Here is a 26775-nt window from a genome sequence, read left to right as displayed (position 1 = left end):
CTTAGCATCCGCCTTTCCATCAACTATTCACTTTGTGAACTCTCTCTTCTGGAGTAGATCTGCCAGGACCTTGGTTCTGCGAGAACAGAGAGTGTTTGGTTGACATAATGAGTACTATCTGGCAAGTCTAAAGATTGTTGCCTGGTCGAGTATATCTCATTCGATATGGCTGGAATACCCCTATCCCAACCAGAGCAATCAGTAACAGCACAAAGCAACGCTGGTCCAGAAATATCCCCATGCCGAAAACGACTGCGACACGATGCCTATACCATCGGGTGGGTTTGCGCTCTTCCAAAAGAACAGACCGCAGCCAGAGCCATGCTAGATGAGGAGCACGAACCTCTTCCGACCCCTCGCAACGATCATAATGCATATACCCTTGGCTCAATATGCGGCCACAACGTCGTCATAGCCTGCCTACCTAATATGGGAACAAACCCTGCCGCGACCGTCGCAACCTCAATGATAAACACGTTCCAGTCGATCAGGTTGGGACTTATGGTAGGGATTGGCGGCGGAATTCCATCGAAGGTCAATCTGGGAGATGTGGTGGTGAGCCAACCTGTTGCGGACTATCACGGGGTCGTACAATGGGATATGGGGAAGCTGGAGCGGGATGGGCGGTTTGTCCACACAGGCTCGCTGAACCGACCTCCGAACGCACTACTCAATGCATCGAATCAGCTAAAAAGTAACTATGAGATGTTCGGATCGAAGATAAATGAGTACCTGGATGATATGGAACGGAGATACCCGCGACTAGCGCCAAAATATACCAGGCGCGAGTGTTTGGAAGACCCATCGTTGATATTGAAGAGGGGACGTCAGATTTCGACCAAGCTCTATATTCTGTCTCGCTTGTGGCAGGCAATCATCACAATGTTTGCATATCTTCTTGGCTCATGGGCTATTAGCCCAGTAAATGAGGAGAACAGGCGGCTGCCCGAGAAAGCAGAGGAAGCACGGACCCAGAGAGAAGTGCGGGTACATCATGGCCTAATTGCATCCGGGAACAAAGTGATTAAGGACTCCCAGTCCCGAGACTCCCTCGATAAAGCATTCGGCGGGCACTTGCTGTGCGTGGAGATGGAGGCTGCTGGGCTCATGAATGACTTTCCATGTATTGTTATCCGAGGCATCTGTGACTACGCGGACTCGGGAAAAGAAAAAAGCTGGCAAGAATATGCTTCAGCCGTAGCCGCTGCATATGCAAAGGAACTTCTAGGATGCGTGCAGCCTAGTGTTGTTGATGCCGAGGAGTCAGCGAAAGCTGTGTTGGAAAATGGTTAGTATCTGCCTACCTGAATGTTTCAGCTCTAGATGTTTGAAGCACCAGAAATACCTGGGACAAAATAATACTTAGGCTTCGAAAATGTCCTAACTCGAAAAAGTCAAGAAACAGATGAATAGTGTGCAGCGAATGAGCGTCGCAATGAAAGCTAACACCGATTCTATCAAGTCTAACCTTCTTACTCATGATATCAAAGCCTGGCTTGATCCCTCGGACCCATCTACGAATGCCAACCATGCGAGGACGCTCCACCATAAGGGAACAGGCGCGTGGCTTCTAGAGAACCCCGTCTTCCGGTCGTGGTACTTGGGGTCGCGTCAACATATGTGGCTGCACGGGCTCGCCGGATGTGGAAAGACGGTGCTCAGTACAATTGTCCTTGATTGTCTCGCGAAAGGAAACGATCCCATTCTCAACTTTTTCTTCGACTTTAGCGACACCAGGAAGCAGACATATGAAAGTATGCTACGGTCGCTTGCTTTCCAGCTTTACCAAGGTGGATTTGACTCTGCAGTTCATCTTGATGCGTTATTTCAAGCACATCAGAATGGCAAAGACCAGCCTGAGAGAAAGGTGCTCTCGGCTCTCTTATTCAAGATGCTCGCTGTCCAGAAAAGGGTCTCTATCGTTCTGGACGCATTAGATGAATCAACTTCGAGGGATGATATTCTCAAGTGGATCGAGGACATAATATCTAGGCCAGAGTTGGCCCATGTCCAGTTGTTCTATACCAGTCGACCTGAGTCCCAATTTCTGCGCCGCATCCCAATACTAATAGGAGAGGAAGGTTGTCTACCACTTAATGAGCAGGCTGTCAATTCCGATATCCGTTCATGGGTCTCAGTACAACTCTCTCAACGGTGCGACTTTACAGAGAAATCCTTATCTCAAGGCCTTCTCGAAGAAATACAAAAGAAGGTTGGCGACGGGGCAAACGGAATGTGAGATATTGCCGCTTTGATCAATATTGTGATGGCTCACTAACTTCTACTCAGGTTCAGATGGGCGTTCTGTCAATTGGACAGCTTAGCTCGATGTCATCACCAGGCAGCTATAGAGGAGGCACTCGCATCTCTGCCGCTGGATCTAAATGAGACATACCAGCGCATGATTGACAGTATACCGACAGATCGTATCAACGATGCGATACGCTTGCTTCAGTTTCTGGTGCACTCCAAGAGACCTCTCAAGCTGGTCGAGGCTAAAGAAGTAATAGCCACCCGGATCGAAAACGAGCCTAGGGAGTTTGACATCAAGCGTCGATTGTTCTGCGAGACTGATCTTTTAGATTACTGTCCCGGCTTAGCAAAAATCTCTCACGGCACGGATAAAGCGTTACAACTTGCTCACTTTTCGGTAAAAGAGTACCTTCTCAGCAGGAATGATTGCCAAATCACGACTGCTAGCATTTCCATCATGAAGACGTGCCTGATCTATCTTACAGATATTGATTGTAGCCATAGGAAAATTCAACGGGATTTTCCGATGGCAAGATTTGCTGCAGAAATCTGGACAGACCATGCTGCATTGGCTCAGGCTTCTGAAGAATTAGTTCGGATGACAGTCAATTTTTTAGAAGATGAAGAGACATTCCAACGATGGGGTCGTTTGTATCAGGCTGATATGGCTTGGGACGATGACCCTGGTCCACCGCGAGGCTCTAGGCTCTACTACGCTTGCTTCAGTGGGCTCATTGCGCCCGCACGGGATCTTATTGGCAAAGGAGCGGATGTCAACACTCAGGGCGGCCGCTACGGGAACGCTCTTCAGGCCGCCTCATTAGAAGGTCATCAAGAGGCTGTCAAACTACTCTTGGAAAAGGGAGCGCATGTCAACGCGCAGGGCGGCCTCTATGGCAACGCTCTCCAGGCTGCCTCATCTAAAGGCTATCTTCAGATTGTCAAACTGCTTTTGGAAAAGGGAGCGGATATTAACGCCGAGGGTGGTAAATACGCCAACGCTCTTCAGGCTGCCTCGTCAGAAGACCATTTAGAGATTGTTAGACTGCTTCTAAACAAGGGAGCGGATGTCAATGCTCAGGGTGGCTTCTACGGCAACGCTATCCAGGCTGCCTCATCTGGAGGCTATCTTCAGATTGTCAAACTGCTTTTAGAAAGGGGAGCGGATGTTCATGCTAAGGGTGGTGAATACGGCAACGCTCTTCAAGCCGCCTCATTTAATGGTAATACAGGAATTGTCAAACTACTCTTGGAACAGGGAGCGCATATCAACGCGCAGGGCGGCCTCTATGGCAACGCTCTCTCGGCCGCTTCATCGGGAGGCTATCTTCAGATTGTCAAACTGCTTTTGGAAAAGGGAGCGGATACTAATGCCCAGGATAGCTTTTACGGCAACGCTCTCCAGGCCGCCTCCTATGATGGGGATTCAGGGGTTGCCGAACTGCTCTTAGACAACGGAGCGGACGTCAATGCTCAAGGTGGCTTCTACGGCAACGCTCTCCAGGCCGCCTCATTGAGAAGCAATTTTCAAATTGTCCAACGGCTTTTGGAAAAGGGAGCGGATGTTAATGCTGGGGGTGGTGAATACGGCAATGCTCTCCAGGCTGCCTCGTCTAATGGAAATTCAGAGATTGTCAAAATGCTCTTAGACAAGGGAGCATATGTCAATGCCCAGGGTGGTAGACACGGCAATGCTCTCCAGGCTGCCTCGTCTAATGGGGATTCAGGGGTTGTCAAACTGCTTTTAAACAAGGGAGCGGATGTCAATGCCCAGTGTGGCTTTCATGGCAACGCTCTACAGGCCGCCTCAGCGAGCGACCATCTTGAGATTGTTAAAATTCTCTTAGACAAGGGAGTGGCCATCAGTATGCAGGGCGGCTTCTACGGGAATGCTCTCCAGGCCGCCTCGTCAAAAGGCAATCTTGAGATTATCAAATTTCTTATAGACAAAGGAGCGGATGTCAATGCCAAGGGTGGTAAATACGGCAATGCTCTCCAGGCTGCCTCGTCTAATGGGGATTCAGGGGTTGTCAAACTGCTCTTAGACAAGGGAGCGGATGTCAATGCTCAGGGGGGCTTCTACGGCAACGCTCTCCAGGCCGCCTCGGCAAGCGACCATCTAGACATTGTTAGACTGCTCTTAGACAGGGGTGCGGATGCTAATACCCAGGGTGGTAGACATGGCAACGCTCTCTACGCCGCATCGTCTAAAACTCAATCAAGGATTATCAAAATGCTCTTAGATAAGGGAGTGGACGTCAGCTTGCAGGGCCACTTCTACGGCGATGCTCCTCTGGCCTCCTCCGCAAGCGAATATCTTGAGATTATCAAAATACTCGTCGAAAAGGGAGCGGATATCAATGCCGATGGTAGTGAAAACGACAACGCTCTCTACGCCGCCTCATCAGAAGGCCATCTTGAGATTGTTGAACTGCTCTTAAACAAGGGAGCGGATGTCAATGCTCAGGGTAGCTTCCACGGCAACGCTCTCCAGGCCGCCTCATTAAATGACCACCTTGAGATTGTTATACTACTCTTAGACAACGGAGCGGACGTCAATGCTCAAGGTGGCTTCTACGGCAACGCTCTCCAGGCCGCCTCATTGAGAAGCAATCTTCAGATTGTCAAACTGCTCTTAGAAAAAGGAGCGGATGTTAATGCTGAGGGTGGTGAACACGCCAACGCTCTCCAGACTGCCTCATCGAGAGGCCACCAAGAGATTGTCGAACTTCTTTTGGACCACGGAGCTCACTTTAACGGGCGTGGCGGCGACTGCATGAAACAAATTGAAATGCCTTCCCTCAACGACTCTGGGATCCTTCAAGCCTCTCTCAGATAACCATGTAGCCGCCGCACCTCTGCGTAGCGGAGCGAATTGTAACGGACCAGAGCCCAACAGTGAAACCATGTGCCGTGGCCTTCGAACACGCCATAGGCGGAAAGGATTCCATCGGATTCCGTCGCAAGATTCCTTCAGGGACGATCGATTATCTTCCTTTCCTTCGGCAGTGACGATGGTTCTGAAGAATTCTAAACGATTCTATCAAGGACGGGACTGATTCGCTTCCCTTCCCCTTTCCTTTCTCCAAGATTGTTGTAAACTGCATGTTGGTCTAGTACAATTGCATAAATTCTGCTATAGCCCTTCACACGAATAGGTCAATGATATCAGACTGGTTTAGTCATCACGACGCCGGCGGGAGATCATAGGACTGTCCTAAAGCAGGGGCACTTTTCCATAGTTTCGAAAGGTCTCTCCACTGTCAGACTCGAATCAGCTAGACGAAGGCGCTTCCCGTTGTGGACTTTGAACTTACTAATCAACATTTAGCATTTACTTCTATCCTTCAGCTGGAATATCTGACAATTTATCAGTCAACTCAGATCGTGGAAATGGGCAAAGAAGGTCAATGAATCATATACAGTACCCGCAATCGTCACCTCTTTATAGCCTTTAATCGACCCGTTCGATAAGGCCAGCCGCTCAGTGACTCCATAAGTGAGATAGTCGATGACGTCACATTGTATTCACGTAATGGTATTTCCTTTAGCTCATCGGATCCACTCTTCAATATAACTATCTTTCAATATAATTCAGCCCCTTGAAACTAGAATCAGCCATATTTAGATTAGCGTGTTGAGGAGTGGAGCTTAAGAAAGAAAGTCTGTGTTCAAGCGGTGAATCTGATTTCGATCCCTGCTGTATCTTTTACAAGGGGTGTTGATTCGACAGTCCGAGGTAACAAGTGATCTTATATGATTATCTAATTCTATTACGATGTAAAGCACCATTATATGTCCGAAGCTTCCTGCCACGCAGCAATCGTCTCTTTTTCGAGTTCTTCAAGTCTTTCCATTTTAGCTAGCAGTCGAGGATCGGGTCGGAATCGGAGATTATGCATTTCGAGTTTCTGAAGGAGATGAAGCCCTTTAGAGGACCGAAGCCAGGATAGCTGTATATACATCGAGCAATACTTCCGGTGATGATCTTGGCCCCGAATGGTGGGGTCATCTTTGAGGTCGAGGATAGCAGCTAAAAGCGTTAAGCCTTGCACTTTATAATCGGTGAGGCAGAACGCTAGGTATATAGGGACCTACTTCCTTCGGACCGAGTAGGCTTTTATAGTGATAGATCGCTCTAATGGAAAGACTGGCATAGCTAATAGTTCAAGGTCTTGAAATCCGGTGGCCCTTGATCTGTTCGGTTTAAATATAACGCAGGACGGTAGTTTAGTGTATATGATATAGAGGTCGTCGATCTAAAAGAATTCGGCTAGAAATAAGGTATAACCGTGTAAGGTGGTTATGTTCCTTATTGTTTCTAAGGAAGGATAAACCTATCCGTGGGATCGACCACGATACCTATCGCAACCCCCGATGCCCTATTAACCAGGCCTAGAGGAGTGTAGATATTGGTTAGTATGACGGCCGGCATATTTGGGGTATATAGGAAGAGGCCTAGGGAGGGGATCTTTGTGCCTTGATCCGGCTGCTAGAGTAAGTCGTCTGTATAGAGTCGCAGGTTCGTTAGGCTAGTGGACTTAGTCCGCGTATAAAGCGCCGGGAAGATGTAGATATTCTAGTAACGGGTCTAGGTAAACTCTTCTAATCGAACGCGGTTTACCTAATACCGCAGAGAATTTAACTTAACTACGGTAGTGATATCTTCTAGTTAAGGGCTGACTAGTAACGTGACTGTTTTGTTGTTAAGAAAGGATCGATCGGCTTTAGTTAAAGTCCCGGTCCTGGCTCGTGATAGCAGGTCGTGGAATAAAGTGTCTTGTTCTGCCTACCTTATTTACTCATCGAGGATGATTACCTTTTTGAACTGATGCCAGAGGACCCGACCATTTTCATCCTTATCTATGCCTCTTCTTGGCTCCCTCCATAGCGCCGGACCGAGAACGGGTGGAAACTGAAAAAAGTCACCGATAAGGATCACTATAGGAAGACCACCAAAAAGATTAGGAGAGGATCTATCGAGGGATTTAGCGATCTTGTATTAATTATTAATCACGCTAATTATACGTAGATCTATTATGCTGACCTCATCTACGATCATGATCGTCTTACGAGACTAAAGCCGCCTTACTCTGGAGTTTATCCGTGTTCGACGTGAACGGTCGATAGATATTCCTAACGATGTATAATACGTATTCCTACCGATATTATCGGCCGCGGTACCCGTCGGTGCTATAAGGACCACTTCGTCTTTTCGTCCGATAAGCTTTATGCTAGCGATAATTGCCTTAACAATCTAGCTCTTACCCGTTCCTCCTTCTCCTCCAATATAGAGGAGAGTTTGCTTACGCAGCGACGAATTAAAAGGGTAATCTGCCTAAGCTAAAGCTTCCGATAGCACTCTCTCCACTACTATTCGTTATTTCCGATTTAGGGAAATCACGTCATTAATCAGGGACGCAAGAGAGGCGCTAGTAGGATTCTGGCCAACTTAGAATTAGTAATCATCTATAGCAGAGATCGTATCTAATATAGCTAGCGTAGGATACAAGATACTATCTTCAACGTGTATATCAAAATCGTTAAGTGGAATACCAAAAGTTCTTACATCACTATCAGTGCTTTCTTCAGGATTAAAATTAACGCAACCTTTTAGCTAAGTGTCCCATACTTATAAAGTAGATCGTGGGAGGAACTATAGCCCGGAAGATTCGTATGCAGAAGTGTTAAAGATATCTAGCGGTTAAAGGTTCTATAGTGACAAGCTGTGCGTTCGACCTATCGCGTGTAGTAAGGGAGGGATCCGCCGGCCAGTGACTAACGTCTCTTGATACCATACTTTACTAATAGAGTGATATGTAGCGATTAATGTATCTATATTAAAATTCTCATCCTACAGGTATAAGAATTCTTCGTTCTCTTCGTTATCGGACCAAAAATTTACGGGCCTAAGCTCGTCCGCATTATCGGGAAATGAGTCAGCTGCACCGTTTACAGACGTCCACATTTTTATATTAGCTTAATAGTCCTCTTTGGACTTTCGCAATAACTCGATATTTCTTGTAAAAGCTCGATTGTGAAAAGGGAGGGTTAGTTCTATAGCCGCCTATGCTTAAACACAAACGTCCGTTCTTGTCGTATACAGTCGGAAGAGGTTGACCAATTAATCCTAGGGAACAAAGAGCCCTAATAATATCTCCGCTATATCGTTCATGATCGCGGTTATTTTAGGATAGCCCCCTGGAACTACGTCTTCTGTAGCCTAGAATTCGGTTAGCTATCCGTTAAAAGTAATAGTGGCCACTTAGCTTGGGGTGCGCGCTAGGCGTTATATATACGTGGCGTACCTCGGGTAGTTTGGGTCGAAGTCTATATCGTCAGTAATGGCATCGCGTATATGCTTTATCTTGATAAGCATGTAGTACTTAAATAATGTAAGAGCAGCGAAGTGTGGCCTACGCTATTTATAATTATTAAAGATGCTTACGGGAGCGGTATCACTAGTTTCGTACGTGTAAGGCTCTTCTGCCGTGGGGTCGGTAGGTGGACTGCTTTAAAGGCTATCTAGTTAAATGATCGCCCGGATATAGCGCCTTAGCCACTAGAGGTTGATGCGGGTAAAGTTGTAGTTGATCGTGTAATAGGTTAGTAGTTAAAGTAAGGCGCTAGCGACCTATACACCACTGATTTCTCGGTCATGAGAGAGGGTATTAAAGCAGCGGAGTGCAAAATTGTTAATACCTTTTTCTCGAAGTCGCCGGTCTGTCGCTGTTAGTGGCTTAGCAGCCTTTACCTTCTTAATGGATTGCTTTAACAAAGCCGCCCGGGCCACTATCTGCTAAGGAGTAATGTTATCTTTCGTGGCGTAGTTGGTAATGTAATAGATTAGCGATAAAGACTTTGAGACAGTTAGAATCTAAGAGATGTCGTGATTAGAACGCACATAACTAGTAATAGCGGGGTTCCACGGGTTTATCTAGGCATGGTTTCGAATAAGGTAAATCAGTCCATACTCATCAATCTTAGAGATAGGAACTAGATCTCGAGGTATACTAAAGCGATACGTATGCTTTCCGGGTTCCCGCTAGCGGTATTTAAAGTATGTGGCGAGGTGGTGTTTCGAATGGACCTGCGTTTTGCGAGCGATATAATTGCTGTTATATGATAGTCGAAGATGAAAGTCGTTATCGGATTCGAAATCTTGGGCCGATAGTGGCGTACTTGGAATGTTCACTTTAGGGTCATGCAGAATAGTCTCATTAATGCCTTGTATAATGATCGACTCTAGATAGCGAACTATACGAGTTACAAAGTTAGTATCGTGCAGGAGCTAATCACGTAATGTAGTGAAAGCCAAGTTACCTCTCGCCTACGCTAATCCGTGGATATGTAGCATACCTCGGCCGTTTATCTCGATAACAGCAAAATGATTCGAGAGCTCACTAAGGATACCAATCTAGCCGGTATTAGTAGCAAAAAGGCCTTCTAGGACAGCTTTGTAGACGTGATGGAAGAACTCCGCAATAGCTGTAGGGTTAGAGGTAGTAGTAGCCTCACGGATAGCGGCATTAACCGTAGCAAGGTTGTCCCTAGAATACTCTATACCGGCTAGGATTAGGACGAGGGGGTTCCGTAGGTCGGAGGGGTTAATAGTGATCCAAAAAGCAGGCATGCCGTACCGGATAATCTGACCTCGAATTTCAGAGCGCAATCTGAGTTTCTGAGCAAAGGATCCTGGGACCTGCATGCCGATCGCCACGATATTTCGTAGTAGTCGTCGGATGATCGGATCTTTAATTTTCTGGCCCGTTACGACTGTCTTTGTAGCATTTTAGAGTTAGGTCACTATTAGAGAGGTGATATCCTTAGTTACCGAGTACTAATTCTGGCGTTTGATGAGGAAGGCGTTGCCTATCGACGACTTTCGGAGTTAAATTATATCATATAATAAGTACATGAAGGTTCTATAGCGAGCGAACCTATGGCGTATTAGTAAAAATGTACCATTATCGGTAGGGGGCAGGCACCTTCTACTATAGTGGCTCAAAGCCCACTCGGTAAACGCCCCAAGAGAGACCGGAATAGCTCGCTCGTCTAGATGGCCGCCGTTGCCGGTAGGGAATAAGGTTGGGAAAGCAGCGGTAAAATAATGGGGATTTGACCAGTGATCCACTAGTGTGGCTTGTCCCTGGATTGTGTAAGAGATAACAGGCATCTTTCCCGCCCTTTTTTCCGCCGATGTGGCCTCACTCAATGTCTGCCGTCCGTTCGTGATAACGCTGAACAACGCATCCAGCACACGAAGGTTAGGGTCTTGACGCTCTCCATTAATATCCGTGGAGACCGAGCCAGTGATAAAAGGCTCGCCGATGTTGGCATCACACGTATTATCTTAGGCGGCCTGAAAGTCGTTCTCGTAGTTTCCCTTCTACAGGTCTACCGTGTACCCTCCACGCTCGTGATGATCCGGCTCGTCAAGACGGATGATGCTATCTCGCAGCTCTGGTGGGATGAAGTCATCGCTCTAGTTATCGATCATGGGCCGGTTAATGGTGAGGTTACGGTAGAGGGGGTTATATTAAACAAGGTATTGTAAGGCGGCCAGAACTTTCGCCTTTCGCACGAGAAGGAATGGACTAAGGTCCGAATCTTTAGGGGGTCGAGCACCCAACCAGAACACCTTGATTAGGCTGTGGAGCATTAGCTCCGGGCTCGGCAAAATGTCGAGCAGCGGTCTAGGGTCTTATAGAATGACGATGAAATGACCTCGGAGAGCGTAATAGTTGACTGGCGCGGAGTGACCGCCCGGTCGCAGCTTCAGAACGAGACCAAGAGGATGACATTTTGCAATGAGGCATTCTTCAGTTAGGGTCAGACCCTCCAAGGCTAAGGGATAGTCCTGGCATTGAGTCACATTCACCATGTTCTTTGCCGAGAACTTAGGTATCATATCCCGATTCAGTGAGGAATGGCATAACGAGCAGAGATTCCAAGTGTTATCTTGTCGGCCGCAAGTATCAAGGCTCCCCCGTAGTGGTAGCAGTAAAGGATCCCCATTATCCACATAGTAGATATGAGTACTCGGGACAAGTCTCCCACATGAGCAACAGACACATCTCTTCGCAGCTACACACATTTCATCCTCGTATCTAGCTATAGCTGCCCGTATATTCGAAGAAGAGATCTCCGGGGGAAATGTGTCAGAGGCGACGGCTCGGGACTCTAACTCATCCCGTAGGAAGCATAGCGCGCGATCCAAAGTGTTCCTGTACGTTGTCGGGTCTAGCGTTCTCTGCCTTTTCACTGCGGGCCGCAATAAAGCGGGAAGCCGTCTTTTCTGTTCGCCAACTAGAGATGGCTGTGGGACTGGTGATGGGGGTGAGCGAGGCACAGGCAGAGGCCCCGCAGGAAGTAGAACCCTTTTCGCTCTTGGCTCGGTTCTCGGATGTAATGGCGGAGGGAATGGATGAATCCCGACATTTGCAACATCGAATGATTGATGTGAATGCAAGGCTGATTCGGACGCGGGAGCCAGTCTCCTTAACAGACGACTTCTGGTTGGTGATGATGGGTCAAGGTCACTAATAGGACGGAGTTGACCTTAATAGGGTCCAAAACGTCAGCATATTTACTAGAGGGACTGTCGAAGCCTAGTACCATGTATGAAGCTAGTCCTCCACCGTGTGTCTGTCTCTACTCTCTATCACAGGGGGTATTTACTGACTGGATCTGACCACCCGTGCGGAAGCTTTCCGGCGACAATTATGGCAGGTCTTGAACTGTGTGGAGAACCAAGGTCTGGCACAGCCTGAGCAACGGGTACGTCCGGCAATGGGGGATGGCATTGGCAAGAGAGATGATGTTGAATAGTGAACGGCATCCATTGTTAAGTTTGCACCAAGACGAACCTGTGCATAGGTGAATGAAAGAAATAGGCATAAGCGACTGACCGGGATCAAGGGACGTAACGGACTGAATCATATCGCAGTGAGAAACCCCCAATCAACTCTAGATGAATACAGGGAGAAGTTGTGAGCAAGGAAGGGAGGGACAGTGAGATGTAGATGTTAACCACAATAAGGCGAGAATAACTCACTAGTGGCAGTCATGATGTCGACGATGTTGGCCCAAGAACTTAAACATCGTAACGTATCACAAGAACACTAAGAGTCCAAGAAGCACCCATACTATTTACGCGCAAGAAGCCGCCCGAGGCAAGATAGCGAAGCAGGGAATTTTTTCTTTTATGAGGTAATAGTCGAAGACATCGGGCCTAGCGGGAGTGTAGGTCATAGCGTGTTTAAAGTAGCGGAAGACAGGAGCCGAACCCGATAGGCTTAAATTGAACCGAAGCACGGTGGCGCCAAATGCAAAGAGAGTCAGCAAGTCAACAAAAACCATGAGGACACGTCATACGCGTGACAGTGAAACGAAGCAACGAACGAAAGGCGAAAAGGCAAAAAGAATCTCACAAGTCAGGAAAAAAGAAAACGAAGAATAGCAGCAACACAGAGTGAGACTTGGCAAGAGAAATTGGCCAATCGGCGTTACAAATCGCGACGAGATTTGCAGTGGCAGCGCAGCCAAAGCTCGCGGGTAGCTCGCGCAGGGTAGTAACCCCTTCACTCGTTCCTCGTTTCAGGGCATCCCCTTCACTCATTCCTCGTTTCAAAGCAACATAGTAATTCATAGGTCCCAATATTACCAAGTCAACATACAAGGGTCGTTATCATCATCGTCATCATAGTTCACAGTCGTATCCTAGATCCGGATAAACCAATATCCAGCCTGGACGAAAAAAAATCATAAACTAAGACGAGAGTAAAGGTTTAAACTAAACCGCTATTTCGTGCAGAAACAAGCTGAACACAGGTCATGATATATCGATACACCACCACGATGTTCAACTCAGGCATTCATTTAAACGAAGAGGTAGACAGTTTGATGAGAAGGTCAATAGTAAAAAAAGTACTCTTTTGTGCAAGTCAACTCAAAACGAGGACGGGGATTATCATAGACGCGAAAAGAATAGAAAATACTAGAAATTGGAAATAGAAAACTTGAATCGGGGGAAAGGGGGAGAAGCGGGTGTGAAAGAGAAAACAGAGTCAAAGTAGAAGCAGATGATAAAACGCCAATGACCCACGCCGGTGTTGTGTATTGTGCAGGATGGAGACAGTAGATAGAGCAGGCATAAGACAAACACAGCGCAGCGTGAGCGTAAATCGAAGGTCGTTGTGAGAGGGGAAATAGAGAACGAGGATGGGAATGTGACGTGATGCAGAGTGCCGATGCGGGTTTTCGTGAGAAAGCAGAAGAAGGAACGTGTCTAAACCGGACAGGCGTTAAATTGGACCCATATGTGCGCAGAACAGATCTTCAAGGTGGTCAATCAACTTCGTAGACGGGGTGGAAGAGTTCGAGGATGGCGTGTTTTGGTAGGGAGGGAAGTAGGTGGTGGAGCGTATCATGAGCATAGGGAGAGAAGGGAGAGAGATCCTCGTGTTATCGGATGAAACAAGCAGAAAGGGGACCAATGATCTCAATTATTGACCATTAGCCTTCTTCCAACGCAGCAGCTCGGCCAGGCTGGCAAGGCTGCATCCAGTCTGGAGGAACTCGTGTGCCAACAGCTCATCGGCGGTAGCACGGCTGCGGACATCCACGCAAAGACACACGCTGAGGAAGGCCTTGAGCTCCTTGCTCAGCTTCTCCGGCTTCTTCAGACGGGGTGTGCCGTTGGTGGCGATCAGGTAAAGAGCCTTAAGGGGCTCCTCGTTGAGGTATGGGGGCTCAGACTCGATCATCTCAATAGCCATGATACCCAAAGACCAACAGTCGACCTTGGGTCCATACTCCTTCTGCTTGACAACCTCGGGCGCCATCCAGTACGGTGTTCCGACCATGGTGGCACGCTTGCTTTTCGACTCGGTCAACTTGGCACAGAAACCAAAGTCAGTGATCTTGACGTGACCGACTCGGTCGAGCAAGACGTTGTCACTCTTAATATCACGGTGAATAATGTTCTGGCTGTGAAGGTGTGCCAGTCCCTTACAAGTCTGTGGGAGTGTTAGTAAAGTCGTCGACTAGTCAGGCTTTTGTGGGGGAATGTCATACCTCATGACAAATAGTCGCAATCTGGTTCTCGGTAATCACCTGGTTATTGTCAATGACATCTGTCAAAGCACCACCTTCCATAAACTCCATTACAACCCAAAGCTCATTGCTCGACTCCTGCAAGAACGAATCCAAAAAGTTGACAATGTTGGCATGCTGGCTATCCTTCATGACAATAATTTCATTGACAATCAGCTCCTTACGAGGTTGGCTCCGCAAATCCATCTGCTTGATAGCCACCTGGCATCGAGGGCCGTACTGGCGGTACAGCTCGTGTGCGACGGGCGATGTCGCATGCTCCTTGACCCGAGCGACGTAGACGGATCCGGAGGCACCCTGACCAATCTTACGCTGCTTGCTGTACGATTCGTTGGGGTTATCCTTCGACACCACAGACCGCAGACGATCCATAACCTCATTCTCAGACATGGCCGACATGCGGACCTCCTTCTTGCTGCTCGGCTCAGGCTTCTTGGTGAGGGCAGCCTCGGCCTGGCGAACACCATCCGGAACAGCTTGCTGCTTAGTGCCGGTCTGCTTGTTGGCAATGTTGAGTGGCTTCACAGCCTGGACCGGAGCAGGAAGGCGACTCGGGGGAGGCCCTTGCTGGCCCTTGCTGCCATTGGCCTGGGGCTGGCGACTGGACGATGCCTGTGCGCGAGGGTCATTGGGGGCATAGCGAGAGGAAGAACTTTGGGTATCGTCGCGAGAGCTGCTGCCGGCATGAGTGCGGGCAGGACCTTGTCCATAGGGACTCTGCGAAGGAGGAGCCGGCGCAGGCCGTTGAGCCGTAAGCGGCTGACCTCCGGGGACGCGCGCTCCAGAGCCGGGTGCCTGGGGAGCCGGACGACTTGGCTGGTAACGGCTGTTCATCGAGGGATCCGAACTACCGTAACCGCCAATCTCCTGCTTGGCCAATGGAACACGGGTCTGGGGGATGGATGCGTTATATGCGGCATCCTCCTTACGGCGCTGCTCTTCTTCTACACGACGACGCTCTTGCTCTGCCAACTGCTTCATCCGTTCCAGTTGCTGCTGCTGTTCAGCCGCACGGTCAGACTCCGGACCTTGCTGGCCGGGAGAAGATGTGGCAGAACGCATCGAGCTATCCATGGAGCCCTTTGATTGGCCGCTATCGAGACGCTGCAGGGGGCCTGGAGGAGGGGGGCGAGGGGGAGCAATCGAGTTACCCACTGCGTTGCTACCCAGAGGCTTGGGCTGCGCTCCTCCAGGACCACTCATACCAGCATAGTATTGGGGGTTTTGTTCCCTCATCTTGATATCCGAGTAGAACTCGAGGACTTCGATAACAGCCTGGGGGTTCTTCTTGTAATCCTCCTTGGTGATCGCAGACGCGGTCAGCAGCTTCTCCCATTCTGGGGGCAAGCCAACAAACGCGCCAGTCTGCGGATCGAAGCCGACGTGGACTCGGTGGCTGAAGTTGGTCGGGTTGCTGACACCACCCATGCCAGGGCAGCGCTCATAGATCTTATCAATCCACTCGTAGATCTCGTCGTCGGATTTTACCTCGCAGGTAATTGTCTTGGTGGGGACATCGCGGGTAATCATAGCGGTCTTGGAAGCGGCGTCCTTGGGGTTGGCCAGGCGAGTGACCTCGAAGGCCATTTTCGATTCCTCCGATCGTGCGACGGCGGTGACGGTGGAGAGGGGGAATGACAGCACCACCTTGCCAGACTCGCTCTTCAAGAAATCAATCTTGAAGTCGCGCAAGACCAGGTAGCGCTGGTTCCAGGTGGCCAAGAACTTGTCTTCCTTGCAACGCACGTAACCTTCTTTGATGATTTGGAGGCCGCCGCTACCGCCAGTCTGGGCGCGGGCCAAACTGGGGGTGCTGGTGTTCGGGAACAGGGAGAGATTGCCGCCGGGGCCCGGAGTGCTAGGAGAATTGAGCGCCATCTGGCTGAAGGAAGTCGCGACATTATTGTTTGTGGGGAGAGTCAACTTGGGACGATCAGTCGGGGGGCGGGGAGCCGGCCCCGGATTCATGAACTGGTCCGGAGTGTACATGGTGCCACTAGAGAGGCGGAAAGATGATAAGTATAGAGTTCATAAGATGAATAGCGAGAGTTGCATTTGCTCCGAAAAAGAAGGGAGTCGGCGATTAAGTGTTGGCACAGAATGGGAGATGGGGTCAATCACTTACTTGCCGTACGAGGCCATCTTTCAGACACTTTGGGACGCGAAAGAAAGAGGAAAGTGAATTGGGGCGCGCCGAGACCTCCTGAGGCCCCCTCGAAGTTAGCGGCTCCTGTTTTTCCCACAACGGACGAGAAGAGTTAGTTCGTCGTTTAGAAAATTCCGTGCCAGGAACTCGGGAACAGTCAGAACGTGGCAGGGTAGAAAAGGCGTTGATCCGCGAGGAGACACGAGGGCGAGAGATTGAGGCGATGGGAGGGAGGGGCGGGACGGGGGGGAGATGGGGCGGAAGTCGCTTACCTGTTCCTGTTCGGTGGAAGCGCGGCCGACCAGAGCGATGAAAAGGAGCAGTCCTCGCACTGCGAGGATTGGCTCAAAAGATAGACTGCGGAGTGTACGGAGAGAAACAAAAATCCACGAGAGAGAAAAGAATTGGAGATGATTGAGATTGGTGGTGGGGGGGGGGGGGGGGGGGAGAAAAGAGGAGGATTAAGGGGGGGGGGTGTGGTTAGTGGAAGAGAGAGAGACGGCGGTGACTTGGAGAATGGAAGGACTGGAGGAATGGAACTTTTGAAGCGGGAGATCTCCTCAGATCGAACGATTGCTGTTTTCCGTACTCCCGCCCAGTTATACTCCTACTATATAGAATTCTCGAATTTCTCGACATCGTAGCTGATACTACCACAACCCCTGGATCCCAAGTTTCAAATGGTCGCGACCCTGAGGTTCAATCTATGGAAAACGGCGTTGAACCAATCAACGGGCTCGCTGGGAATGGAGGGGCGCGGGATCCACGGCTCGTGTTGGGTTCTGGAAGGCCTGGATTAGAAGGTCCTGGATTAGAAGGTCAAAGAACGTAAGTATGGTCTATAGTAACATAGTTATATCTAAAGGCACTCTAGGTAGTCAGATGAATAGGACAAGAGTGGAAGTCACATACTATAACCTACCATATGCTTGTACTCGAAGGAACTATACTCGACAAGCTACTATGTAGTATATACTCCTATCATTATTCTCCACCATCAAGACAGAGGGCTTATGAATCTTGTTTCACTGTACAACTTTAACTTATTTCTTCCCTTAAGATGTTAATTTCTGTACTAAACTACGGAGTAGTTAAGTGGAAGTTTGAACTCGCCCCGATCTAGTCTATCATTCCACCCTTGCTCCTGCTCAACTTAATCGTCACGTCAACATACTGTTTCCCGATCTGTGCAACAAACATCCCTAGAGTCCAGGTTAGCCCCGTTTGGTGTGACTCTCTTTGTTTACTCTGGCGACAGTCTAGACTGGCGACGGTATTTCATCATAGGTTGAGGTACTGTCTAGCTATTCAGTTTCTCGAAGTATACGAAGATAAACCTATTCATTATGCGACCCTCTACTAGCTATTATATTAGAATTCATACCCTGTGCGGGACAACACGGCATAGTAATAAAAGAAAAAGGTTCGAAGACAATATCGATATACGAAGGTGGCTCCATCTGTGAGGGTCTACGAAGTACACTTGGTTAATATGCCGAGGTTCTTGAAAGCTACCCAATAAATAGGGGCGAACTCATACTTCTTATCACAAAGGAGCCTTTTGAATGACAACAAAGGCAATTTTTCTGCTTTCTTATCACTAAATGGTAAAATGATATCGTTCATGCCAGTTATTCGCCTTGGCGACATAGTAAGCTTTGTCTCTACCCAAAATCAGTATAGCCCTTTTAGTCCTCTTAGCCCCGAGCAGGGGGTATAACTACGCCACGGAGCACCTTCATTCCATTTAAAAGCCACTCCCCACTTCAGGATCAATCATTTCCTCCCTGGTACTTTTATTAGGCAAAAATAGGCGCGTCTGGCTTGTACAAGCGATAAGCGATCGGTGGTTGAGCCCTTGCTAAGCCGATCTTGTGATGCGGGGGGAGGATGTGGAACGGGCAGGGATCTCGAGACATAAGCGTCGGATTGCACTCATAATGCTAGAAGCTTGGGTGGGCTGTGATAAGGATATCTACAGTAGCCATGCCCTCGGCGCTGCCCAACCATTTACACGTGTTTACGTATACGAGCAAGAAAGAAGCAAACTGGGGCTCCGCCAGGCCAAGCCCCACAATGAGCTCCGGCTCTGACGTTATGAGCTGCCTGCGAACGGTCCACGAGACTCAGCCCAGATCATCCCACTCTCCCAGTCCAGCACTTTTCCAAGAACCTATGGAGCTTCAATAACCACCGCTCTTGACTCTATCTCCCATTTCTATCCCTCCCTCCCTTGTCTGTCCTACTTTGTGACCGCTTGTCTTATCCAGAACAAAGCCAGTCACCGCCCGCTCCGTCGATCATCCGCCGCATCCCGCTAAGCATCAACGACACAATCCCTGGTGGACTGGACTCTACAGCTCCCTGGAGTTGCTCCTTAGCTCTCCAGCTCTCTTCTCTATTCGTACTTCAGGTCCTCCCGACCTCAGTCCCACCGGCGACCGACTACCTCCCTTCTCTCCCAGTCATTCTACCATCATGAGTGAAGCCGAGGTTCGCCAGCGCAAGCCTCTCCCCCACCAGGATACGACTGAGCTCCAAAATCACTCCACGAAACCCCCCGTCGAGCCACGCCTTAAACATGGCATCCCCATGCAAATCGCCCGCTCCCTGGCCATGGCTGCCTGGTTCGACTGCTGTTGCGTGGTCATCTTCGTCACCCAGCTTGTCGGTGCCCCACTGTACTTGATCAACAAGGATTGGTACTACACGTACATGGCCTATACAAAACAGAACTTTGGTCTGGTTATCACCGCTCTCACAGAGTATGGCTGTCCAACTCTGTTCCGGGTTAGTGGAGACGAGAGCGTTCGGGGTCAGTTGCATCTATCCGAGGATGGGATGATACAGACACAATTCCCAGAGCGGATGGTCCTGATCGCCAACCACCAGGTATATACCGACTGGATATATCTGTGGTGGATCGCTTATACGAATGTCATGCACGGCCGTATCTTTATCATTTTGAAAGAATCGCTCAAGTATATCCCCGTCATGGGCCAGGGCATGATGTTCTACGGGTTTATCTTTATGGCCCGGAAGTGGCAGTCTGATAAGCCCCGTCTTCAACATCGTTTAGAGAAACTGAAGACGAAACTTTCGGGTTCCAAGTCTGGCAAGTCGCAGTTTGACCCTATGTGGCTGTTGATCTTTCCCGAGGGCACAAATTTGTCACTTAATACCAAGCGCCGGAGTGATGAGTTTGGAGCGAAGCAGGGGTATCCGTCGTTTAAGCATATGATTTTGCCTCGCTCGACGGGTCTGTTCTTTTGTCTGCAGCAGTTACGTGGAACTGTGGAGTATGTGTACGACAGCACGATTGCCTATGAGGGCCCACCGTATGTTTCCTGCTTCCCAAAAAGCTCCTCACAATTCGCTCATTGATCACTAACCTAAACTCTTATTTGATTTACAGAAAGGGGAGCTACCCTGATAAATACTTTACCCTCCGCTCTACGTACGTGCGAGGCCGGCCACCAACCTCGGTCAACATGCACTGGCGACGCTTCGCCGTTGCGGACATCCCCCTCGACGACCAAAAGGAATTTGATGAATGGCTGCGTGCTCGCTGGGCTGAAAAGGACAAGCTCATGGATGAATACTTTGAAACTGGGCGGTTCCCCTCCAACCTGGGCGGCTCCATCGAGGCCAAGAATGCAACCGAGGAGCAGAAAGTGGCCATTGATAATGGTTATGTAGAGTCCTACGTTCGGTTGCACCATTGGGCCGAGATTATTCAGATCTTCATTGTCTTGCTTGGTCTTGCATTTATTTGCAGGTTTTTCTGCACATGGTGTCGATAGTCTTTTTGGGATTTTGGAGTTTGGAGAGCCACTCCTCTCTGTCTTTGGTCGGGTTGAGCATGATACGATGATAAGACTTGGATAACAGCTTGACATATAGCTTCCTACATGAATATTGAACGAAATACATAAATTATGATCTGCTTCTTTCAGAGTCATTCTAAGTTGTTGTTTTATATCAGTAGCTATCAAGAGTGTAGTTATGCTCAAGTAGCGAGGCACTACGTTTGGAGCCATTGTTTGGTGTGGCACTGTGGCGGTGCAACCAGCACCAGCCACCCTCCGAGCCTCCAATTCTCAACTGACCAGCACCTTGAACCGAAGCTCCTCCGATTCACTTGCGCGTTGATTCCGGCAACCCGCCATTCAACTCTCAAGTGAACCGGCGCAAAAGATCATCCCTTCAATCCCGTCCGCTAAAGGGTCCATCTCACTTGACCATGAGTTAAGAGATCGTCCCTCCATACACAACCCTTTCAATCCTCCCAGTCGCAATCCCGCATCCTCGAGAAAGAGAAACGAACCACCTTCTCTCCTCACCCTTCTCCTTCCCACTCCCTGCAATTAATCTGCCCGGTGCACTATCCCCGCCGCCATGGCACCTCTCGAGAATGGCCATGCCAATGGCTTGAACGGCGAGACTACCACGACCACCTCCCTCCGCTTCTCCGACATCCCCGACGCCATCGACATCCCGGCCTCCAGTTTCGACAGCGAAGTCGAAGTCAGTCTCCTCGATCTCCCAGAAGACCCGACCGAACTGTGCACACTGCTCGAGAATGAGCGCGCCGCCAAGAACTTCTGGGTCATCATTGCTCTGGCCTACGCCAAGCGAAAACAACTCGACCATGCGCTTGACATCCTACAAAAGGGCCTCTCCTCCGTCGCCCACGGCGCGACAAAGGAGAAACTCGGACTCCTGGGCTGGATCTGCTGGCTGCTCATGCTGAAGAGTCGACAGGCGCCGCGTGTCGCGCCGGAGGGCGAGCTGTACACCGAAGCAAAGACGAAAGATTTCTACCTGCAGCAGGCCACGTCAATTCTCAACGAGGCCTCTCGCTTGAACCCGGCCTACCCGCCTCTGTTCCTGGCTCGCGGTGTCTTGTGTCTTCTCCGTGCATCGTTGCATCCGCCTCGCGCGGTGCGCCCTGGTACGGTCGACACGTCTGACCGTGTGGAATCGCTGCGGCAGGCGCTGAAATGTTTCGATGAGTCTTCCAAGGCTTTTGGTGGGCGGAATATTATGGCTATTCTGGGTCGCGCGCGTGCGCTGTACATGCTGGGGCGATATGCGGATGCCCTGGCTGATTACCAGAAGGTCCTGATGCAGGTGCCGAACTTGACAGATCCCGATCCCCGAATTGGTTTGGGTTGTTGTTTGTGGCAGCTGGGTTTCAAGGATCAGGCCAAGGTTGCTTGGGAGCGTTCGCTGGCTCTGGTATGTTGTAGCACCTCGCACTCTTGTGTTCCTAAGCTAACCACACGTCTCTACGGCAGAACCCCGATTCCAAGGTTGCCAACGTCCTTCTCGCCGTTTACTACCTCCACGACAGCTCCCGTCGCTCGACCACTGACCCCAAGTTCGGATCTTTGTATAAGATGGCCATGACGCAATACACACAAAAAGCATTCAAGTTGGATAAGGAATACCCCATGACCTGTGCCTTGTTCGGTGGCTACTTCCTCCTCCGCAAGGCATACCCCACGGTCGAGACCTTGGCTCGCAAGGCCATTGAGCACACGGACGTCATGCCCATTGCTAGTGATGGCTGGTATCTCCTCGGACGGAAATCACACTACGAGGGGGATGTCGCACGCGCAACAGAGTTCTACAATCGCTCCGACCAGGCTCGTGGTGGCGGCGACAAGGGCTATCTCCCGGCCAAATTCGGTGCTGTGCAGATGCAGGTTACGAACAAAGACTTGGACGGTGCCAAGTTCAAGCTCGAGAAGATCGTACAGAGCTCCAAGAACGCCGAGGCGATGATGTTGCTCGGTGCTCTCCACGCGGAGGAAGTCTTCGCCGCACAACGCTCTGGTAGCAAGGAAGACAAATCCAACGAAAGCAAGCGGGCTATCACGCTCCTCGAGTCTGTGCGTTCGATGTGGAAGGACGAGAAGCAAATGCTCACACCGGATGAATCAGTGCTGGTCTATCTGGCTCGGCTTTATGAGAGCTCGGCACCCGAGAAGAGCATGCAGTGCTTGACGCAGCTGGAGGAGTTGCAGATTGCCAGCATTCCCGAGAGTGAGCGGCCGGATATCGAGGATGACAATCAGTTGAAGTCTGCTCTGCGGGAGAGTCTTCCCCCTCAGCTTCTCAACAACATGGGCTGCTTCTTGTACCAGAGTGAGAAGATTGCTTTGGCACGTGGCATGTTCCAGTCTGCTTTGAACGCTTGTGTACAGTCTTCAGAGCGGGAAGGTGGTACCGATAATGACGCGCTTGTTACCACGATCAGCTATAACTTGGGTCGGACGTACGAGGCTGCTGATATGTGGGATGAGGCCAAGAAGGTGTACGAGGGTCTGCTCGAGCGCCACAGTGATTACACCGAGGCTAGTGCTCGTCTGACATACATTGCCCTGCGCCAGAGTCCCACCGACGAAGGTCCGAAGAAGATTGCCAAGCTGTACGAAAACGACTCTTCTAACCTGGAGGTCCGCTCTCTCTTCGGTTGGTATCTCAGCAAGTCGAAGAAGCGAGTCTCAAACATCAATGAAGACCCCGAACAGCGCCACTACAAGCACACTCTGCAATATCACGATAAGCATGACCGGTACGCCCTGACCGGCATGGGTAACGTCCACCTTCTCGTGGCTCGTGACATGCGCCGCGACACCGACCAGGAGAAGGAGAAGCGCCGCAAGATGTACCAACGTGCCGTCGAGTTCTTCGACAAGGCTCTACAGCTGGACCCAAAGAATGCCTACGCCGCCCAGGGTGTCGCCATCGCTCTGATCGACGATAAGAAAGACCACAGCAGCGCTGTGCAGATTCTCGCCCGTGTCCGCGACACCATCAAGGATCCCAGTGTCTATCTGAATCTCGGCCACGTCTACGCCGAGCTCCGCCAATACTCGCGCTCAATCGAGCACTACGAAGCCGCGCTGGCCAAGGACCGTGCCCGCGACGTGCAAATTCTCGCTTGCCTGGGCCGTGTCTGGCAACTAAAAGCCAAACAAGAAGGCAGCCTGCAATCCATGAAAACAGCCCTGGAATACGCCCAGCGCGCCCACGCCGTCTCCCCAGACGCCCTCCACCTCCAATTCAACGTCGCCTTTGTGCAGAACCAAATCGCCTCGCTAGCATACGGCCTCGCCCCGACGCAAAAGACCCTTCAAGACGTCGAAGAAGCCGCCGAAGGTCTCAAAGAAGCCATCGACACCTTCGACCGTCTATCCAAGGAGAAGAGCCCGCCCTACCCAGCCAGCGCCCTCGAACAGCGCGCCAACATGGGCCGCACAATCGCCAAGCAACTCGACCGAGCCCTGCAAAGCCAGAAGGAATACGAAGAGAAGAACGCGACCAAACTGCGTGAAGCCCGCGAAGCCCGCGCCGCAGCTATCGCCGCCCGCGAGGAACAAGTCCGCAAAGCAGAAGAAGTCGAAGCCGAGCGCAAGCGCAAGATCGCCGCCGAACGCGCCCAAATGGTCGAAGAAGCACAGCGTCACGCCGCACAACGCGCAGAGCGAGAACGTGCCCGTGAAGAAGCCGAGTTAACCGACGGTAGCGACGGCGAGCGCGTCAAGCGGAAGAAGAAGGTTGGCAAGCGCAAGAAGAAGGACGACTTTGTCGCGGCTGATGACGAGGACGCTGGTACCGGTGGTGGCAGTGACGCGGGGATTAGCGAGAGCGAAGCCGCACCGAAGAAGAAGCGTCGTCTTGAGAGGAGGAGTGGCGGCAAGGCGTCGAGTAAATTCAAGAGTTCGGAGGTTGTTGTTGACTCGGATGAAGATGATGAGGAGGGTGTTGCCGCGTCGCCGAAGGGTGATGACGATGACGAGGATCTTTTCGGTGGTGAGGAGGGGGAGCGTGGTCAGGAGGAAGAAGCTGCGCCGCGGAGACGTGGGAAGGCTTCTCGTCGGATTGAGGATGATGATGATGACGAGGAGGAAGAGGAGGTTGTTGAAAAGGATGCTCCCGCTGCTGCTGGCGAGGGTGACGATGATGATCTCTTTGGTGACAATATGGAGGAGGATTGAGTTTGTTGAGATTGGGATTGAACATTGTTTTTTTTACTTCTATCCATGTTTTTTTACATACCTCTGGCGTTGGCAAGATATTTTAAAGCCTTTTATTACATTCAACAAAGCTGTCACGGTAAATACTTAAGCCTACTTTTCTGATACTTGAAGAGATCTGAACCCGTCAACCGTAGCAGCGATATACGACTTCTGTTCCACGACCAGAGGCACTCGTGACAACCGAGTGACAGCAAGAAGTCCGACTAGTCCTCCTCGGTATCGATATTCTACCCCAAATCTTCAACCCGGTCTCCCGTGTCAAGACCTGCCCTAGTCAAACATTGCAGTACAACAAGGATCCCTATTCCACAAGGACCCCAAAGAATTGCCTTTCCTTCAATTTCGCCATTCCAAGCACTACCCAAACAGCTCACCACATCAACAGAATCAATAATTATGCCAACCAGCAAGATATGCTTGAGATCTCTGCCAAACTGACTGGACAAGCTTGTATCAGATTTCGATAGTGCTCTTGAGAAACTCGACGAAACGCTCCATAGAAGGGCGCCGAGTGCTAGATCTCGAATACCGAATAGTCGAGCGAGGACGTTGGTTTCTGGAGGTAGGGCTATGCCGAAGAATTTTCCTCCAGTTTGCGGGACGAAGAGCATGATAATGCCCACGAGGCTTCGGGTAATAGAAACGAAGGTGATGGAAGAGTTGGCTTTGAGGGAGAGTGTGTTAGGAGGCATTTTTATTGGTGCGAGATATTGTGATGGAATTCATAAAATGGGAGCATGAGCTGATGCTTTAGTAGAAGAAGACGGAAATTTGGCAACATGCGGGACTGCGATATGCCAGATATTTATATCTGCTGTGGTATCTTAAATTTTACCATGTTTAAATGTGGAGAACTTCTCTGGTTGATTAAGCTCAGATTGTGGTCATTGATTGGATGAAGTGTCAAGCCTTGCCTGGTAGCATAACGTTATGTTCAAGACTTGATTGACGCCACGGTATAATGCGCAATTTCTGCCTTGAGGATCGTCCAGCACTCTAGCTTTTCAAATTTATCGGGAATTATGAGAACTTTTATCACCATATTGCAGTTCATCTCCCACAATAGAAAGTCGAGAACAATCAGCGCCTCTCACGATCCCTGCTGTGGGTGACGCAGACCCTACACGGGTCTTGAATGTTCTAGCTTAGCGCAGATACCGTATTAACCCCTGCTTCATCGACACTTTTTATCCAATGGCAGCAAGAAGTGTGATGACAAGGGCAACGTAATTGAGAAAGACTAGCCATGTTGAAAAAGAGCACTCGACCTGGTCTCTCTCCTCCGCTCCCCGCACATTTATCAGCCAGCACGACGGCAATGAATTTCTGTTAGCTAGTGCCCCTTCTATAAATGAGTGTCATATAATACTAGACGATATCCGAACGCGCGAGTAGATGAGAGTAGCAGCCTTGTGGGTATTCAAGGCTTTGTGTTCACCACCATGAGCACGGGTGCAATTATGATTCACCTTTGGTAAATAGCCATCTCGTAGGGCATAGACGGCAGAAGGGACCTTGCTCGGCTCTGGAGCCACAACTCAGATATAGAGATGATAAGTGGGATAGAAAGGACTTCAACCAATTGATTCCATAATCCATATTGGCGGGGCCTTGGAGTAGTTTCGCTGACATATAACCAATATTATTCTTCTCCCAAATTGCCGTGCCTAGCGTGTAGTTCATCCCACGCCAGCGGGGATGGAGACTCAAGCGAAATTTTAGATACATATAGCGCCTTGAAGTTGCATCACCCACAGGCTAGATATGATTGATGAAGAAGCCAGTAGAATGCTCCCGTCCCACCGAATTTAAATACTCCTTCTTTTCTTCTCACGTTTATTCAGTCTGCCCTTCTCCAATGAATAACAGAACCAAGTGATCAAAAGCTGGCCCGAAAAAATGTATACCTGCGGGGCTATCCGAGCCCCATTGTAGAATTCAGGATCAACCCAAGTGGTCCCAGGGTACAAGATCGCAGACAGACCGGCGATGGTAGTCAAGGAACCGACACAGGCGGCAACGAAAAGGCTGTCTTTTGCAGCCGCAAGCGAGGGATTATGTCGGCAAAGGAGGTAGATCGCTAAGGCTGCAGCCAGCGCGCCAAAAGACATACTCTGGCCATTGTGAAATTTGGCATGCGGCGGCCAGCGGGGATTGAAAAGATGCGACTCGCTGCAGTCAGCGAAATAGGCCGCAGATGCAAAGAGA

The 26775-nt window shown here is 50.0% G+C and overlaps 7 protein-coding genes across 7 annotated transcripts; 3 read left to right on the top strand and 4 right to left on the bottom strand.

The window, feature by feature from the left end:
- Positions 1–321: 321 nt before the first annotated feature.
- Positions 322–5092, top strand: N7496_010444 (Pfs NACHT and ankyrin domain protein; the record flags this gene model as incomplete). The annotated part of the gene is made up of 3 exons (XM_056703357.1): positions 322–1288; positions 1395–2235; positions 2290–5092. 3 exons carry the CDS (start codon positions 322–324, stop codon positions 5090–5092), a joined length of 4611 nt encoding a protein of 1536 aa, XP_056552357.1.
- Positions 5093–7051: 1959 nt separating this feature from the next.
- N7496_010443 (uncharacterized protein) lies at positions 7052–7662 on the bottom strand (the record flags this gene model as incomplete). The annotated part of the gene is given in 4 exon segments (XM_056703356.1): positions 7052–7249; positions 7346–7510; positions 7522–7591; positions 7658–7662. The coding sequence occupies 4 exon segments, from the start codon at positions 7660–7662 to the stop codon at positions 7052–7054; spliced, it is 438 nt and encodes a 145-aa protein (XP_056552356.1).
- Positions 7663–9298: 1636 nt separating this feature from the next.
- On the bottom strand, positions 9299–10734 carry N7496_010442 (uncharacterized protein; the record flags this gene model as incomplete). Its single annotated transcript, XM_056703355.1, has 5 exons — positions 9299–9510; positions 9613–9670; positions 9719–10029; positions 10219–10605; positions 10662–10734. 5 exons carry the CDS (start codon positions 10732–10734, stop codon positions 9299–9301), a joined length of 1041 nt encoding a protein of 346 aa, XP_056552355.1.
- Positions 10735–10792: 58 nt separating this feature from the next.
- On the bottom strand, positions 10793–11768 carry N7496_010441 (uncharacterized protein; the record flags this gene model as incomplete). The annotated part of the gene is given in 3 exon segments (XM_056703354.1): positions 10793–10956; positions 10981–11562; positions 11582–11768. Coding segments are annotated over 3 exon segments (933 nt in total), but the record flags the coding sequence as incomplete, so codon positions are not given.
- Positions 11769–13760: 1992 nt separating this feature from the next.
- N7496_010440 (serine/threonine protein kinase CLA4) lies at positions 13761–16512 on the bottom strand (the record flags this gene model as incomplete). Its single annotated transcript, XM_056703353.1, has 3 exons — positions 13761–14273; positions 14332–16366; positions 16496–16512. 3 exons carry the CDS (start codon positions 16510–16512, stop codon positions 13761–13763), a joined length of 2565 nt encoding a protein of 854 aa, XP_056552353.1.
- A 2482-nt stretch (positions 16513–18994) lies between these two features.
- Positions 18995–20319, top strand: N7496_010439 (lysophospholipid acyltransferase family protein; the record flags this gene model as incomplete). The annotated part of the gene is made up of 2 exons (XM_056703352.1): positions 18995–19854; positions 19932–20319. The coding sequence occupies 2 exons, from the start codon at positions 18995–18997 to the stop codon at positions 20317–20319; spliced, it is 1248 nt and encodes a 415-aa protein (XP_056552352.1).
- Positions 20320–20914: 595 nt separating this feature from the next.
- N7496_010438 (putative RNA polymerase II transcription elongation factor (Ctr9)) lies at positions 20915–24525 on the top strand (the record flags this gene model as incomplete). Its single annotated transcript, XM_056703351.1, has 2 exons — positions 20915–21757; positions 21817–24525. 2 exons carry the CDS (start codon positions 20915–20917, stop codon positions 24523–24525), a joined length of 3552 nt encoding a protein of 1183 aa, XP_056552351.1.
- Positions 24526–26775: the final 2250 nt, after the last annotated feature.

The sequence above is a fragment of the Penicillium cataractarum genome (genome assembly GCF_028827025.1).
Source record: "Penicillium cataractarum strain IBT 29864 chromosome Unknown utg000008l, whole genome shotgun sequence".
Lineage (NCBI taxonomy): Eukaryota > Fungi > Ascomycota > Eurotiomycetes > Eurotiales > Aspergillaceae > Penicillium > Penicillium cataractarum.
This window is presented reverse-complemented; position numbering and strand designations above follow the sequence as displayed.